Source organism: Heliangelus exortis, chromosome 11, assembly GCF_036169615.1.
Source record: "Heliangelus exortis chromosome 11, bHelExo1.hap1, whole genome shotgun sequence".
Lineage (NCBI taxonomy): Eukaryota > Metazoa > Chordata > Aves > Apodiformes > Trochilidae > Heliangelus > Heliangelus exortis.
This window is the reverse complement of record NC_092432.1, coordinates 18707956-18726486: the sequence shown is the minus strand read 5'-3', so window position 1 is coordinate 18726486 and position 18531 is coordinate 18707956. Positions and strand designations below refer to the sequence as shown.

Genomic DNA, 18531 nt, shown 5'->3' with positions numbered 1-18531 from the left:
TCAAATGATATGATTAAAATAAAAGCAAATCTTAAGATGTTGAAAAGGGTATTTCAACTCATTTACAAAACAGATTTTAGCTATGGTACTTGATGAGGGGTAAGGTCTAGATCTTGACTGCCCCCCAAAAAAATTATTGATAATGGTTGAGGACATCTGATTTGTCCACTCCATCTCATGGCAGTTTTTGATCAAAACTCATCTGAAGTCAAAGTTTAGATTGGAAATTTTTTCCTGATATCTCCCTGTAATCTGTCTTTTTTAATGAATTTCAGAAGCAGCTCATGACCATTAAAAGGAAGCAAGAGGGAGAGTGAGTGAAGAAACATGGTTGTGAGACATTCTGTCCATGGAAGTTTGTACAGACACCAGTTTCTCCTATATTGCAGAGACAAAGCTTCAGTTCTGAGCTGTAGAGACCTTCCACTTTTTTCCCTACCTTAGTATCATAAACAAATAGACCCAAGCTAAATAATTTCTGATATAAACCTAACTTGATGACTTTTATGGTGGATTCTTCTCTCAGTCTAAGTGATATGTGATAAACAGTGAATTTTTGTCATCTTTGGGATTATTTGCCTTTCATATCTCACTGAGACTTTGACCATTTTTATGTGATGAGAGTTTTTCTACAAAACCAGTATTTCATCCCATTAAAATTCTATTCTGCCTAAATATACATTCTTCAAACAGCCATGTGAGATTCATATTGCCATATGCAATCCCTGACAATTTAAGATTCAATCCCTGCCTTAAGAGGCCTTACAAGGGCATTGTAATTCCTGGTTTTGAGACTCCTTTTCTGGATCACACAGCATATTTCAGCAAGGAAGTGTTGATGCTTTTAGTTAACTGCAGCTTCCTGCCCTGTGAGTAGAGCTACACATCTCAGCTGCTCAGTTCCTATCAACTGCAGTTAATCAAGTAACACTGCAAAATATTCACAGACTTTTCTGAAAGAGCACCATTTTTAAAGATTGACAGGGATTATATAAATACATTTAACTTGTTCTTTTTGCATAATGTGCTGATCAGGTCACATATTTAATGCCATGACCCTACTACGTTATAGTGGGGAAAATTTCATTGTTATCTTGAAATCTATTCACAAGCATGGGACCACTGAGAAAAGGTAATATAGAAAACATTTATATTTGGTTTTATCCAGGTTTTTCTTTTAACATGAAGAAATGAAAGACATAATAATAAGAAAGGGGGATAAAGTGTATCAGATGAGGTGAAGTACAGTAATGAATTGAGCTCACCTGAAGTGTGACAGCCCTGTAATGGTTTGTACCAGTGAACCTCATGTGAGGTCAGCAGAGACTGTATGATTTGTGTGAGAGGGAACATTTGATCTTTTCTCCACTTCTAATAACAATTTGCTGTTTTATTCAGAACCTGGGGCATCATGACATTAGCAGAAGAACATGGAATAAAAAAAATCTTAAATTCTGAGCTCAGGTGGTTGATGAAAATTTAAGCTCTCCAAGTTGCCCATAGGAAAACTGTAGAAACACTTCTGTGTGAGTGCAGAGTAGGAACTCATTGCAGGTAACTTGAGCTTTCTCTGTACATAGTGGGCTTTCTGAACCATGCTTTTTATATTAGGTTACAAAGTTTTTTCACTAGTTTCAAGCTGTTCTTTTACTTTTGTTGCATGCAGTCTGGTGAGGATGAATCCTACTGACAGCGAAATGTAAAGTGAGGGAGAAAATATGGACAGAAAAAAGATCAAAACAGTGATTACTTTTATTTGGACCTTCACTCATCTTAAGAGAGCCTGGCACTGGCTGAACCTACAGGTACCTAACTTGGGCTGGAATTGATGTAAGCTTTTATTCCCAGGGAAGGACTGTAAGGTTCAAGATTAGGATGGTAGGGACACAGCACACACACAGAAGTAGTGCTAGGAAATGCCTATTTCCTGAATGCATTTGCAGCAAAGATTCTCAAGAGAGTCCAGCTGTGGCAAATGATAGGCTGATAAAGGAGCAGCATATGGTTCTGATATTTCTGTGGATGCACTGTTAATGAACATTAATTAGCTGCATACTCTTGTGTAGCACATGTAGTTCTGTTTTGCAGAAATACTTCGAGCATCTTCAAGCCTTGGACACCCAAGTGCCTGCCAGTATCAGAAGCACCTATATTGCATGACTCATATTTTATCCTACCTTTTTTCCCTTGTTCTGTGTTTTCCCTTGGGTTTGGCTTTTTGTCAAAGATGTGTCTACTTCTGTGATTTTTGTGAGAGACAAAAAAACCACTGCTGCCCTTGGAGTGGAAAGAGACATGAGACCGTGGGACTCGTCCCTGGGAAAACTCACTCTGTGCCAGAAAAGAAATTTACATTTCTAGAAAGCAGTTCCAGCACATAAAAGAGCTGAGCTGTTAACTAGAAGTTCACCTCTCACACCCACAGAGCTGGCTGGCTTTGAAAACTTCAAAAATTTGATACCATGTCTGCATTGGAACTTCATGGATAAAAGTGTTAGGAGGAAATGCCAATGCTTGGATTTTTTTAGTAGGTTTGATTGTTTTTTTTTTAATATCTTCTTTCTCTGCTGAAGGTGTTTTACCCCTTTGCTCTGCAGTCTGTGAAGTGTTGCAATGCTTCCCAAGTGGGAAGCAGTTTTTCCTGCCACACATCTGAGCTACAGTGGCATTGGGAAACCCCTAATCAGTAAGCTAGTCCTTCATATTCTCTGCAGGAGAAAGGTAGCTCTTAAGTTTTTACATACATAACAAACCAACTCAAAATGCTCACGAGCTTGACTGTTTGTTTTTAAAATAAAACAGGTTCAATTTAAAAGCAAACTTGTGTTGACAAGTATATGCTAACAAGTATATCCCATGAAAGTATTTTTTCCAAGACAAAATTGAATTTTCATCAAACCTGTCACCCTATGGCAAGTACCATGAAAAGAAGACCCAGTACCACCCCTGCTAGGCCAGGTACTTGCAAGACCTACAAAGGTGCAGGTAAGTACCTCAGTGCCAATTTGTGTTATGCCATGGTGTGCTTTCTAACATGGTACCTTGGCTGATTATCTCTCTTGCACTTCCCAGATATGGTCCATCCTTCATCAGTGACAAATGCAGAATCTGTTGGGATCTTGGCATGGCATTAGATGCACCAGGGCAGAGAGGAAGTGAGGAGTCTTGGCCACCAGATGTTTGGAAAATGTAGCATTAATGTTAGGTTGTTCACAGCAAACACAGATCCCCAGGTGATGACAGAAAGTTCTGGCTCTTTCATAGGTGGCTGTTGGGACATTTTTCTTGTTTTGATTAAGTTTGGAGCTTCAGAGGGTCTTGTTTTACTTGTTTTATTAAGAGGAAAAAAACAAAGCAAAACCCAAACCAAAACAAAAAAAGCGCAAACAAACGAAAACTGGAGAGGTTTCTTTCCTGGTTTTGTTTTCTAGATATCTGTTGGGTCCTCTCTCTCTTGTGGGTGAAATCTTGACTATGGGATTTTATTTTAGTTCTGCTTGAAGCTTGCTTTGTGTCCACAAGTGAAGTGAGAGGCAGGCAGTGTCTGCAGTCTGCTATGGTGACATTGCCAGGCTGGTAATACAGGAAATGTCATGACGCACAGGGGGCATGATATTAAACACCTGTCTTTCAGTTTATTTGAGAAAAATAATGAGCTTTTTGTACTTGTGCAATTACTACTTACCTAGCTTCTTGCTGCAATGTGTTTGTATTCACCCAGAGGGTTTTTACTGCAAAGCTTCACAGTGCTGTTTCCAGGAAAGGTAGGTGCTTATGACTCAAAGTGGGATGACAGAAGCCTCAGGAGCCTTGTCTGTAAACTGCAACACCCATATCCATGTGCCACCAAATTAGCAGGTGCATCTGAAGGGCATTGCAGATGGCAGGAAAAAATAGGAAACTTAAAAGCTCAGTGGGGCAGGAAACCTGCCTGGATCTGTTTTATATGGTGTCAAGCCATCCAGAGCAGCTGAGGTACTGCACCCTCCCTCTTGGCTTGTGTAAGGTACATCCTAATGGTGGAGCTTTTATCTTTGTGTTTTCTTGGGCAGCAGCTGGTGTGGAGCCAATTGCAATTCCCCCTCTGCAAAGAGGGTTCATGTATCAACCAACCTAACAGAGAGATTGGCAAGCTAAAGGCTGTATCAGAGTTTTGGAATCTTGAGATGGAGCTACCACCAGATCACAGATTTTTGCAAGATGAGACAAATTATTTATTGCTCCTTGGATATCAGTCCTCCAGCAATCAAAAACAATACAGAACAGCCAGGATGCCATTCAAGAATTATTTGGTACAGGCAGTGGCCTGCTGCTCAATAAAGATCTTTTTCAGTTTAGAACCACAGTAAAAATGGCATTCAAGATGTTAAGGTGCATGAAGTGACTGATGTGAGAAGGGGTGTGGTGCTTTCCCATAAAAGTACTGCTGCTGTAAGCAGTGCTCAGATACTACTGTGTGACTCTTAAAAGGACAAAAAACTGAGTGGTCCTGAGCCTGGAGAAATTAATTTATGAAGGACAGAAAGAGCATAGATGACATTTACTTGTTACCATTTTATAACACTGTAACAAGAAGATGATCCTCAGAATGATTCTCTCTTTGAAGGAGAATCAAAATTGGTTCTTTTTTATATAGCATAATTAGACACCCTGGTGCTGATGGTGATAGTTTAGCAAGAAACAAAAGTTCATAGCTGGTAAGAATAACCATTAATCAAGAAAATGTGTCAGCAGGTGTTACTAAACACCTGTTCAGGAAGTGACCAGTCTGTGATGATTAGAAATCCAGAGAGATATTTGGAGGGAGTGGGAGGATAATTAATATCTATCTTCTGTGAAGTTCTTGTGTATCTTTTTGAAACAGGAAATCCTGGCTGCTGAGAGGCAAGATAGACAGCAGCCCTGGTGTAGTCTGGGCACACTACACTGCATAACACTGAGTGATGATCTGGGAGGCATTACAAGGTATTTCATTACTGTGGTTGGACAATGAATGACTCAACAGAAACAATTTATCAGAAACCAAGTTGTCTTTTGCTTCAAATGTAAAGCTATTCTCAAACAAATGATTTTCAGCATTGCTTTAGACTTGTGTTCTTACCACCTAACTTCAGGCACTGACCTAGGAAGATGTTTGCAGTGTAATGAAAGTATAAGCAGGTATGTTCATGCTTTCATTAGGGGTCTGCAGTGTTTTAAATGGATGAAACAGAAGTGTTTTAAGTGTTTGCTACTCCCCCATATAGTTAAAAAGTGGATAAAATAAGCTAGAAAATTAACCATCAGACACTTTCAAGGTATCCAGTGCATAGTGTTAATGTATTAAAATATTGCCTCTGCAGCATCTGTAGAAAAACTGGGAAATCTGCTGTTTTCAGAGGGAAAGAGGGCTGGCCTTTGTGTTACTATATTAGTAATATGGTAAATATCTATCTAAAAGGTAGGAATATAGAAATTTCCAGGGGCATTGATGGTCCAGCATCCTGTTTTCTACAGTGGCCAGTTCCCAGGGCCCCATAGGAAGGCAGATCCCCTCCTTTCCTTCCCCCCATGTCACTTGTGTCCCAGGACACCACTGTCATTCTCTCTCTGATCACTGCCATCTGGTAAACCTGATTGATAGCTCTGGCTAATCTCATGTTAGCTTCCCATTTTATCTGACCCAAACCTGATCCTGTTCACAGATCTGTTTGTATCTCTTCCTTCAGTGCCAGTAACTTTGCTCAGTGACCTGTGGAAGCAATGGATCTCCAGGTTAATTATAAAAAGAAGTAAGATATTTCCTTTGTACTACTTTAATTCTATTAACACACATTAATATCCAGAGCACCTACGTTCACTTCTCTGTCATTAGCAGACAGATGCTAGTAAAAATGAGAGCAAAAGTAGGGCAATTTTTTTTTTTTTTTTCTGTTGTGTGTGCTTGTTTTGCAGCAGAGAGAAAAGGTGTTCCAGACAGGTCTATTCTAAGCATTCCTTACTATCTATACCCTGCTTCTCTTCTTTCTCTGCTTAGATTGGAATAGTGCAGCTCTAAATATCAGCAAGATATCTTACTAAAAAGGTATTGTTAATTAACTGTTGTTACACTACATGTGTGCATTTAAAAAAAGCATTGTGAGTTACACTTAGACAAAAATGTAGGAGCAGAATTATGGAATAAATACAGCAGTCCTATAGTGTTTGCTTTCCTTGCTGGAATGTTTGTGTGAAAAAAAATAAATCTGCAACAGAGAACAATTTAAATCTGTGTCATCAGATATTCCATTGGTTTCCTTCTGTCAGGTGAAGATCAGATTCTGCCCAAGCAAACTGTCTGATAAATGTGTCCTGTTAGGCCAGCTCAAGGGGGCCTAATAGAATCCATGACTTAGTCCAGCCAGTCCAGTAGATTTCAAGCTTTAAGGTAACTCCTCTCAAAGATTTCCAGAGGTGGGAATGGTGCTGTGTTAACCTAGAATAAATAAACTTCTTGAAGAAGTACTCTGGGTGGGCTGGAAGTGCAACAAAAGGCCTAAGCTTAGTAAATTTATGAGAAAGAAGAGCAATTAATTATTCAGAATAGTTAAATTTTCAGGTTCATGCTAATGACACCTATTAATCTGTATCTACAAAATTAAATATGTATTATTAAAATTAGCTTGGCAAATAAAGACTTCATTAACATCAAATAATTTTACAAATGCTTGTCAGTAGTACTAGAGACAGTGCCAGCATCTGAACAGAAAGAGTGAGATAAACTGGAGTTGAATGATATGGAAGAGAATGAGCCTTTTCCAGAGCCTGCAAAGAGTTTGTCAAAATACAGTCACTGTGCAGGGATTTCCTGGTGGTTTTTTCCTGCACTTCCTTTAGATTCAAGTAGTTACATTAGGCAGAGTGTATTTTAAGCACACTCTGAAATGCAGGGGCAGCAGAATTTTATGGAGACTTCTGCCCTCCAAATATTCTGATAGGAATAAATTTACAGAATAAGTCAAAGCCTAATAGAAATGGATGGGTCTTCCAAATAATTTCAAAGGTTTTTTGATTAAGTACTCACTACTTTTTGCTGTGGTTTTCTCTGGAGAGAGAAACCCGACAGGATTAGTTCCACTGCAGAAACAATTAAATTTCATAGTAGAAACTTTTGTTTCTGAATTATGAGTTGTCTTGAAAAGTATTTTATTTCCTTTTCTAGACCAGTCTTTTGTCACTGAGAAGCCACAGCTGTATTTAGATTTTACATTGTTGTCAAGCAGGCAGAATGTCAGGAAATCCTGTTCTAGTGGCCCAAGTCTGATACCAGTTTGATCTGTATTAAAGTTTTCAATTTTTCTTGAAAGTGTCTTCCTGTAATAGTACAGATCTCTTGTTCTGTGATCAGGACCCAGAACCTTGCTACTCCCAGCTGCATTGTTGCTAACTGGATGATACACCATGTGCAGGTGAAAGAAAAACAAACTCCTCCTTCTGGGCTGAGCAGCCTGAAAGGTGAGACACTGGAAACCTGGGGAGTGGCCATCCGGATTCACAGATACACTTTGTCACCAAAAATATAAGTGTTTAGGTGTGTGAATCCATTTCCTTCCTAGGACTGGGTCTGTTGTTAGAGTGGCATTTCCCTCAGTAATATTTAGTCATTATGGCTGAGCTATTTGTAAGTACCTGTAACTATTCAGTCCTCCCTGCACTCCCTCCTGATAACTTTGCTTCAGTTGGGTCCAACAGTGTCTTTTGTATCGATTTTTACTTTGCTTCTTATATTCTTGTAATGATTTATGCACAGAGGAAATGATACAATTCATAGGGACAGGGTAAGAAAATTTCCTTATTCTGTATATACAGATAGGTAAGATGTTTTTTTGGAGTTGGGGGACCATAGTTTTCCCAATTAAAGTCCCCCTAACCCTAACCTGATATTTTAGGTTTAAAATACCTCCCGTTCCACCTTTTACCTTTTAAATGAGTTCTAATAAACTTTACTCTAGAATGTAGAAAGAAAACAAATAATAGAACCAGATCTTCCACTTGTACTTTACAACTTAGATGCACAGCTTCCTGTCCCAGCTATCTGTGTGAACAGGCAATGGGCTGGGAGAATCATTAAGAAATGCTAAATTCCCCTGAGCATCATTCTGAGACTGGGAACATGGAGGCCCAGCTCTAAAACCCAGGGGGAAGCCAGGCAACAAAGAACTTGTGGAGCAATGTTCCAACCAAATACCTGGTTGGTTAGAAAAATGTTCCACCATCTTCTGCCTGGAAGCAGGGCTGAAGTCCACCACTTACTATTCTGGCCTCTCATCATAAAATAGAGATGAAGCAGAATATTATTTCCCCTTCTTCATCTTCTATTTCCTCTCCTGTGGAGAAATAAAGGTAAAACATGTCTCACCTTTCCCTCTGTAAGCTAAAAATACTCAGGAAAATACATGTAGTGGTTTCCTGTCCTTAATGCTCCCACTCCTTACACCTAAGAAGGACTTGCACTCCAAAATTAATTCTTCCTCTCAATTGTCTTTATTTCCTGCCATAAAGACAATACTGAAATCAGTATTTTGGAAGAGATCTATCCTTTGATACTATCTGCAGGGAGAGGAATATGATTTTAAATGCAGCTACCTACCAATATAACTGTGGTGCTAATGATGGGGTGTGCCTGTTTTCTGCTCTGCTACTCAAGCAGTTCAATTATGTGACCTGGCCAAGTCACACCCCTGGCTGAACAATGCTGCCACTCCTCTGCTGCATTATTTTTACATGACATTTATGCTGAACTCTCCTGCTTTCATGGGCTGACTAAACCAAAAGCTACTGCTGAAGGAAGAATGACAGGCTTCTGGCACTGCACGTTTGTCTTGGGCCACATTGCTGTGCTCTGTGACCCAGTTGTTAATTGTATGAGAGACCTACATGAAGGAGGAAATGGTGAAGATAAATCAGGGGGTGGTACTTGTTCTGCTGAATCAGAACTGGATTGATGCCCTACATGCTTCAGCAAAATCTGAAGAGTTGCTATCTACCTCCCTAAGAATTTGTGACTGAAAAATTTCATTCATATGCAGCCACATATTAATGATAAATTAAACTGTCCTATGTCCTAGTCATATTAATGTGAATTTCATATCAATATTAATATGAATTTCACATCTCCATTGATAAAGTCCAAGCTTTTATTTTTTGTTTAGCAAAATATAAGCCATGACTAATGCTGTGTAAATATTATTACTTCAAGACATGCTCAATCAAAAGCCATTCCAAATAAACCTAAAAATATCTCTTTCGAGAAAAAAAGGATCTTCTAGGGCTTTCCAGTCCTCTTAAAAATCTTAACAGTAGTTTTAATTTCACTATTAATTTCTTCTTAACAATCTATAAATCATAGCTACCAGCTATAATACTAATTTTTCTAACTGCTAGGTCCACAAACTGTGAAATGCACTGACTTACATGCATATGGATGAAGGTAACTGGCAGAATCCTGTTGCTATTATATCCTGATATAATAACCTGTTTGGCTTCAATGGACTTACTCTATGTTCTTGCCCAGATACACCTTCAAGTGACTAACCCATTCTCTTTTGTCCTTTCTGTCTCTTCCAGAGGAAATGATAGTGCACATTGCTTTTTATTATTTATTAATCTATCTAGTATTTTGTGACTAATTGAAGTTACACAGTACTTTGAGAACATCAACAGGAAGATGGAGTTTAAGTAGACATTAGGACAACAATTAAAAGCAGAAAACAATTAAAAGAAACATTTATTGCACTTACAGTCTGTGGCTCTGCATTATCAGTGAAGGTGGAATCCAGCTGTTATGGCAGGTGACTCCAGGAATTTCTTTTTTTTATTTCAATTTAACTATGACTGAAATAATCACATAAAATGGGTGCTGCTGGCCTCGCAAAATAAAATTTATATTCTGGATTTCAAACTCCTGTTGTAGGAGTTCCTAATTAGAGCTTTGTATATGTGAGATCACCAGGTGAGGCTCTGAGTTTGTGTAGTAATTTGTATTAGCCATATACTGAAGGTGTTAAGTGGCAGCAAACAGGTATAGCCATAGGTTTGAGCAGTGATATGATGCATGCAGCTAAACCTAACTGGGCATTCAGATAGCTGCATGTGTTACCTTGCTTCAAAAGGGTAACTATAAACCAGAGTAGCTCTAAATGCAGCTTTATGTATTTGCCAGTGAAAGACAAAATATTGCTCAAGACAAGAACTGGACAATATAATATATTAGTTTGTATGCTGTAGGTAAGGAGACCTATGACTATGAAATATGGGGGTTTGGTTTTTGATCTGCATCTCCTAGCAAGTTGTTTTATGACTGTATAGCAGGTTAATATTTTCATGCTAACTATAATGCTCAAAAAGGAGACCTTATGAGTTATATGATGCTGAGCTAAGTGTGTGTCTCCAGACCACAAGGGTGAAAGCCAGCAGAAAAAAAGAAATAGTTCTGAGGAAAAATAGGTGATCAAGCCCATGGGTCTTTCTGAGTCTGGTTCTGAAATATTTTATTTGTAACTGTCCATTTGATAGTGTCTGCTGTAAATGGGTTTCATGCCTTAGGGACGATGAAGACAGAATAGATTTTAATCCCCCTGGAAAGTGAAGGCTATTAGAATTTAATTATAACACCTCATTTTTGTAGCAATACAAATGGGACTTTATAACCTTAATGACCACAGGTGTGAGTTCTTGTTCAATTTGTAACTCTGCAATTATTCCCAAATCCCACAGGATTAATATTCCAAGCGTTATTGGAACTTTTCATCTTCCTCTGGACTCTGGCAGCAGTTACCCTGAAAACAGATTTTGATGGGAAAAACCCCACAAAAAATCAGCCTTTTATTGTGCCCACATTTAGGCAGTTTGTTCAGGTAAGACCAGGCTACCCCTTTTATGATGTGCTATGCTGTGAGAGCAGATCTACTTTCTACTCTGTGTGTTGTATGCTCTGTTGTGACCAAGGCTGTTTCATAGAAAGGCCTGCTGATTCTGTGACAAGCTGTTCCATTTTCCCCACAGAATAATGATATTTGGGCCTCCTGGGAAAAAATTATTTCACTAATGCTGGTGGTGTGTAACAAGGTAGTCAGCAAAAAATGAAGAAGGTGCCTACACTTCAAATTTCTTGCAGCTTTTGTGTAATTATATTAGTTGTTTCACAACAACAATTGCTCTAGATATTCATAGTGTAGTGTTGTCTTGTAGTTAACCTTCTGTGCCTTTGGATCATTGCATTCACAAAGCACTGGCAGGTTTTGAACAGAAAGCTCAGCATCCTGGTCAGATAATGTTATGCCACCACATCATACATTGTCTATGAGCAGTCCTTGTGACTGTGTACACCTTTTGTGCAGCCTGTCCAGCTGTAAAAATCAGTAGAATGCTGTTATTTAAATCAAGCTAATTCCAAAGTAGTGACTTCCCATTCCCCCATCCTCTTTCTGTAAGCTAATGCCATGTTTGAACCCCAGAAAGCATGATTTGAATCCTTGCAGCAGCATACTATGACCCTTGCAGGGAGAAAGAGCTGTAAACTGTGGGAAATCTACTTCAGGTTGTATCAGGACAAGGGAGGTAAGGTCATGGGTTGTGGCAAGCAGGGACAAGCTGAAACCAAGCAGACATTTCTCCTTGATCTCTGAAGGAATGAAAAAGGGAGTGACTCTATGGACTGCTGAAATCCAACTGCTTTTTGATATCATTTAAACTTTTAATGATCAAAGTATCCTCTGACATAGCTTAATTCCACACAAAGATGTGGTGGTGCCTGGTTTACTTCAAGTCTGTTGTTCCCTGAGGGTTGGAAATAATGAACAGCCCTTATGCACCATTCACTTATTCATACCAGTTATGATCTTAAACACTTCTCCTGCTCATTCCCCACTGCTGACTTTTGTCCAAGCTGAAGATTCCAAATCTGTTTATCCTGTCTGCATCCAAACAGAATTCTGTAACTGAGCTTTTTTGTACCTCTTCTACCTATGCCCCATATTTTCTTGAGCTTTCTGTTTCCATCTTGGGGGGTACCAGGTGTTCACCCAATGCTAGTGACTGGCTCCATAATCCCTGTGGTGTGTCAGAGCTTTGAGGATGGAGAAAAAGTGATTCCAAATGTTGCTTTCGTTCAAAGAGAGTTATTTGTTGATGGTTTTTATCTTTTTTTTTCTTTTTGAGTCCCTCTTCTACATGTTCATCTCAGCCTTGACTGAACCAGGGGTTTTAAGGTCTTTCCAAATGTTTACTGTGCACATAGGACCACATAGACACCAAGGCTGCTGGTGGGTGCTTGGGATGCACAGACAAATAGCAAGGCAGAAAAATTTAGGCTCCTCACTACACTTGTGCAGCTTGCTGACTGGAGGGAAGGAAATGATTCATAAAGTTTCCCAAAAAATGAAGCAAATTACTGTGCATGCAAGTTTTTCTTTCTTGGAGGATTTTACATTGAGAATGTGCCCAAAAATTGAAGATAACACCTGTTCAAAGATACTGGTAAATCCACTAGACATGGCCTGCTGCTATTTTCAAAGAGAGCTGCTGGGAATGTAGACAAAATGGAGAAAATATCTCTGTATTATCAGTCTTTGTATTATTCTTGAGGAAGTATTTTCCTCATTTGCAGCAATGAGATTTCCATCAAAATTACCAAAATTCTCGAAGTTGATGCAGACCTTGCAAATTTTCCCACAGAACTGATAATTTTGCCATCTCTCAGGCTATATTATGTAGGAAGAAATGCCTTTTCCTATAGTGTGGCAGAAGTTTAGTCTCTGTGCCTATTCTTAGAAAAGCAGTGCCTTGCAGTGACTATAAAAAGCCTTCTGTGCACACCTTTTCCCAGAGGGGAATGAAGACCAGAAGGCACAGCTTCTCACTTCCAGAGAATCTCACAGGTGTGTGAACTCCTTCCCAGCTGAAGCCACAAAGGCCAGGAGCTGGCTGCATAATAAAGCTTAAATAGAGACATTTCTCTTCACCAGAATGACCAGGAACAAGTAATGATCACAGCTAAGGGACAGCCCAGCCAGTAGGTGACAGGCATGTGAAGGAACATGTTCCTCTTGTTGAAGATAAACCTCTGCACCTGCAAACTAATTCTGAAAGCAGCATTGCAACCAGAGTTAGGACAGTGGATGATTCATATGGAAACACAATTGTTTCTAGGCACAAGATACCTTCAGACAAAAGACATCATGCAACATGCAGCCTATCCTGAGTTGAGAGAATTCCAAATACAAGTCATTGTTCCATCTCCTTTGCCTTGGGCTGCATTACCTTCTTCAGGAGAAGAGAATAGTGGCTGAGAAAGCAACAGAGAAGAAGCTGAATGCTAAATGCAGAGCATTCATTGATTCATCTGGGCCTGGGCAATGCTTTCTTTCTCTCCCCATCAGGTCCTTGACATGTTGATAGTTCAGTGTCTTGCCCTGGGGACAGGAAACTGAGGCAGAAGGGAGGAGAGATATTGAACACCATGAGCAAAGCACTTGTAATTCAGTGCAGTTTCTATTTTTCCAATGCAAATTACTGCTCTCCCCAGCATTCTCCAATATAGCCATAGCAGCATGATCGTTAATGGGCAAAGACATTGCATCCCCATAACTATGTCATCTTGTGGTCTTAATTTTTTCAAGATATTTACATGGAGAGGGAGGATAATGTTACAAAGATGCTGTTATCGGTATTTGTTCTGCAATTTGTTTCAAACAAAACATCTCCTCTGGTTGTAATTCCTTTGATTACCGAGGCACAGACTGCTCACGACAGCTGCACAAAGCTGCAGCTGAAGTTGTGTGTGCGCCCAGGCCTAGGGACAGAGGTGTTGGGTTTCGGTGTTACCGGAGCCCAGATCCCGGAAAAGCTGAGCATCTGAAATGCTGAAGTCCACACCTGCAATCTGGCTCGGGGCCAGCTCACTCCAGCGCACCAGGATCACCTCCTTGTTGGACCTTTGGCACTCGGGCTTACGCTGTCACCCGTGCACGGAGCTGCACCGGCTTTGTGCCTCTCGCCCCAGCCGGGCATCTCCGTGCTTTCCCATCGGTCTGGTACCATTCCTGGAGCACGGCTTCCTGACAGCCCTGCGTGGCTCCCGCGAATTGCAGCTGTGGGAAGGTGGGGAGGACTCTTCAGCTCTCACATGGCACTCTCTGCTTGGAGCACTCAGAGGTGGGTCCCGGAGTACACGACGTGGTCTCCACGGCCATGTGGACGTGGTCTCCTTTTCGAGCCTTAGCCCGCAATTCCCACCGCTGCCGAGGTGGCTGAGTGACGCCTGGACCCCGCTGTGGATCTCCTCTCAAAGTTCCCCCTCCCTGCGCTGCACCCTCAACACCCAAAATTCCCGGGAGCAGCGGGAATGCCATTCTGCACTGGGACCTCAGCGTCCCAAGGACAAATCTCTCGCTGCGTCCCACAGCGACTTTGCGCAGTTTGTCCCCACGCGAGGAAACCGGGCACTTGGGTGGCACAAGTGCCAGGGCGGCGACGCGAGTTCCGCGGGGGGAAGCGCAGCGCCCTCCGCGGAGCCCCGCTCCCCTCTCCCCGTCCCGCCCCTGCCGGGACAGCCCGGCCCCTGCGGCCGCCCGCGGCCATGTGCGCGGGGGCGGAGCGGCTCCGCCGGCCGGAGGGAGGGAAGGAGCCGTAGTCCGCGGCGGCCGCGGGGATGCTGCGCTACAGCTCGGGGCTGACGGTCACCGCCACCACCCCCCGGAGGTCGCCCGGCGACGGCGGCCGCGCCCGGCGGAAGGTGCGCGGGGCAGCGCGGCGGGGAGTGTTGGGGGGGAGCGGCGGGGAGGTCCCGCGGGCGGTGTCGCGGCGGTTTAATAACCCCACTTATAGTTTACTTGCGGAGCGCTTTTTTTCTGCTCTTTTCTTGCTGTTTTCTGGTGTTCTCAGGTGAAGCTCGTGGTTTGTGAGAACATCCTTTTGCGCGTAGTAGGTGCAGGGAAATGAGGAGCTTTTGGGGTGTCCTGCAGGGGTTTTGATAGTGCTGGTTCCTGGCTGTTCTTCCAGAAACCTGCGAGGAATGTGTGCTTGTATTGGACACCTCCTCCTCCTCCTCCTTCCTTGAAATGTGCTTCAATATTTACAGCTGAGAACTTCCCTCTCCAGGCGTTATCTGTCATGGGGAAGCTCAGTGTAATCGTTTAGATGGCAATATTGCTTTATTCTTCATATCAGTTCCTCAAAACCGAAATATTATTTCCTGGAATTTTCTCTCAGAATTTCTGTATTTGGGATATATAATAACGATGGATTCATCTGTTAAGAAATGCTTCTGTGAAGTTGTTAAAACTCTGGCAGATAATATATGTGGAAATAATTAAGATGTTTTGGAAACCAGTTAGGTTCCCTACATGTGTTCCATGTTCCCGTTTAGTTTTCCTGGTTTAGTATTTCTTAAAGAAGTTAAAGCTAAGAGAATTTGTGTTTAAGTGATAATTCTTTTATTTCCATCCCCAAAGTAGTGCATTTGCTGAGGACCTTATAAAATGAACTTTATTTGATACATTCACTTAGGAAACTGGTAAAAGACTAATTTGCAAATAAAACCCACTGGGAAGGTGCTGTTCCTTTTTTTTTTTTTTTTTTTTTTTTTTTTTAAGTGAAATGTGACTCCTTTACCATGAGCTGTCAAAAGAGGGGAGGAAGACAGGGTAACTGCTGAATAAATGAAAGACGTGTGTCACATTCCTGTGTACTTGTGGTCCCAGGAAAAGTGCCCTTTAATTGTATGGGGAATCTCATAGCAGGTTTTTAATAAATGGAGCAGGCTAATCAACAGATAAATGACTGAAGAAAGTATTTTCTTCTATGCTTTTCAGGACTAACTGCAATAAAACACCTACTCCTCTGCTTGCACCTTCAAAGGTTTAAAACATTCTATCTTAGGCAGAGGGGAGTGATTTTTAGACATTGAGGTGGCAGGTTAGAAAATAGTTACTCAACAAACATGTCGTCCCCAAACCATTTTATTATCAGACATTAGAAAGATCAACAATATTAAATCCTGGTGATGTTAACTCTAAAGTTGATTTGAACCACATCTTCCCTATGGGGAACAATGTGAAAACCTCAGGATGGGACTGGGTGTTAGTAGAACAGCTTGTGTTTTTCCATTGCCATACTAGTAACTTCTGTTATTCTATAAAGAACACTGTTCATTATTTTAATGCTAGCTCTCTAATTATTTCAGTACATAGTTTACTATGATCAATGCCTTTCTGGGTCCTTTGTTTTCTAGAAGGGAGGAAGAAGCAGCTAAAGAGCTACACTCAAACTGAATCTGTCATCTGGTTTAAGTTGCACCCGAGTGTTTTGAGTAGAATGGTAAACATGAATGTGAATTTTGGATCTGGGCCATGAATTCTTAACATTTTTAGTGAACCTACATTGGCTTTTTTCTTAGCAGCCATACTGCAGTAGCTGTCACTTATGCTGTTCCACTGCCCTCTTAGAAATTTGGTAACAGAGCATGGCTTCACCTCTACAGTTTCCATTGTACTCAGCAAACTTGCTGTCCAGTGCTGTGCAGGGCTGAACCTGTCAGTCTTTGTTTTCCTCTCTGCGTATTTGTTTCACAGATAATGTCAGGTGAACTTCAAAAGTGCTGCTTGTAGGTTGTTGGTGTCAAAAAAACAGGAGCAAACATAAAAATTTGTCTCAAGTTTACTTGTATTGTTGAATTCTCAAAGCTACAGATGCTGCAAATCAAACTAAAATCTGGTAGTCTAGAAAACCTGATAGCTGGTTCTTTTTCTACCCAGTATTTCTTTTTTTTTTTAAAGTTATGCCCACAAAGTTCTCATGTCAATGGCATAGAGGTGGAATGGAAGCCATGTCAGTCTCTATTTTTCCTCACTTGTTCTTACTGTCAGGCAGCTGTTGAAGGAAACTGAATCACAGCCTTTTCCCTGATAGGGGAGTTCTCTTTCATGTTCCTCACCACTTCTTCTCTGCATTAACCCAATTTGGTTTTGGAAATTATTCCTTCATCCTCTGTTGCACGTTATTCTGCCACTGTTTGGCACTGAGCCGAGGATCTTCCTGTCACAATTTCATTTCCATTTTAAGGCATCACTGCAGCAGTGTTTTGCTGCTGGAGGAGGGCTTGCTGCAATTTCCATGTGAGTCTGCTCATTCATTTCATCAAATAAACTTGCCAACAATGTGGTACAAAGTATTGTTTCTCCAGGAAGCACTGCATAGCAATAACAGTATAAGTACAGTATTCATAACAGCTTCTGGAGGTTAGAGGAAAAAGCAGTGCCTGTTGTTTTTCCTTTCCAATCTCTACAGTGTTCCTGAATTTTAAGAGATTGGTCTGTGGTTATGTCCTTAGGTAGAGTGCATCATCTGTTGCCCAGAAGGAGCAGGAGTGAATGGCCTCTTTTTTTGTGGTTTACCACAGGTTTGCTGCTGTTTCCCCAGGGATGCTGAGGAAGTCCTATTGTTAAAAACAATAGCAAGAGTACAGGCTGTGTAAGTTTGTTCTAGCAAGGAATTGGGTGGTACTCTGCCACTGCTGTACGAGCCTCACTGGGCATGACTTCAAGTCTGGAATCCTTAAATGATTGCCAGTGCCACCCTATTTTTGGCATTTGCATGCAACAGGCTGTGAAGTAGACCATTAACACTTAATTTACTTTTTTCTTGTCAGAAATACTGGTAAAAATATGATGCTCATTTGAGGTATTTTAAAAGTAAGGGGCTAGCATGGAAGTGAGGAATTGTGGGGGGGAAAAAAAGTGATTCCAGGGGTTAATAGAGAGGGCAGTGTGAAAAGAGAACCAGTTTAAATTATAGTCTTGACAAACTGCTGTTATTGATTTATATTTCCAACCTAGTTGTTATGATTTGACTGCTGTCTATGCTGGGCTTCTGTGATTTCCTTCATACTAACCCTGAATCACATCAGCTGCTGTAATGTGACAAGCAGACATGACTCACTAACTGGTGTACAGGTACAGCAATAATTACTTATTTACAATCACTGCACTGTGAATCTGTCAATATATTGACTATAATTAGTCCCACACTGACTAACAGGCAAGCCATTTGCCAGCTCCAGAGAATCATACACAGCTTGATTTCTCTTAACTGTGAGTGAGGATCATATGCTTCTATTTGTTTGAGGTATTTTTCATGTTTTCTCCTAACAAGCCTTTCATTCCTTTTAGTCCAGTTTTCCTTAATTTGAAATCACTGTAGGAAAAAGTTGGCCTCATCTATCACTCCCTGCACTGCACAAATTCAGTTTTATTTCCTATTTATGGATCTGGCCTTTGTTTGCCTCCATGGAGAAATGCCAGGCTCTGTTTCCCTTCTTGTTGTAAACAGGTTTGTTTTAAGAGGAAAGACTAACCTAATGGGAAAAAAGAGCAAGGGGAAATTGAAATTAAATAGGTGAGAAAATGTGGTATTAATTACCTTATGAATCAATGAGGTCCAAAGTTGAGGACTTTATAGTTAATATATCTTGATAACTAAATTGTAGCATTTTTAATATTGTCTCAACAAATTTAG

General features: G+C 40.8%; 1 protein-coding gene across 3 annotated transcripts in view; it reads left to right on the top strand.

The window, feature by feature from the left end:
* Nucleotides 1-13603: 13603 nt before the first annotated feature.
* The window catches only part of MYZAP (myocardial zonula adherens protein), a 61160-nt gene continuing 56232 nt past the window's right edge, over nt 13604-18531 (top strand). The window contains exon 1 of one of the 3 annotated variants that reach the window (XM_071755092.1): nt 13604-14172. Coding sequence is in view for 1 of the 3 variants with exons in the window: in XM_071755094.1 (XP_071611195.1) it covers nt 14669-14752 (84 nt within the window). In the remaining 2 variants the exon portion in view is untranslated. Of the gene's footprint in view, nt 14173-14506; nt 14753-17949; nt 17970-18531 lie in introns of those variants that run through there. The other 2 variants (XM_071755094.1, XM_071755093.1) reach the window with 2 other exon arrangements.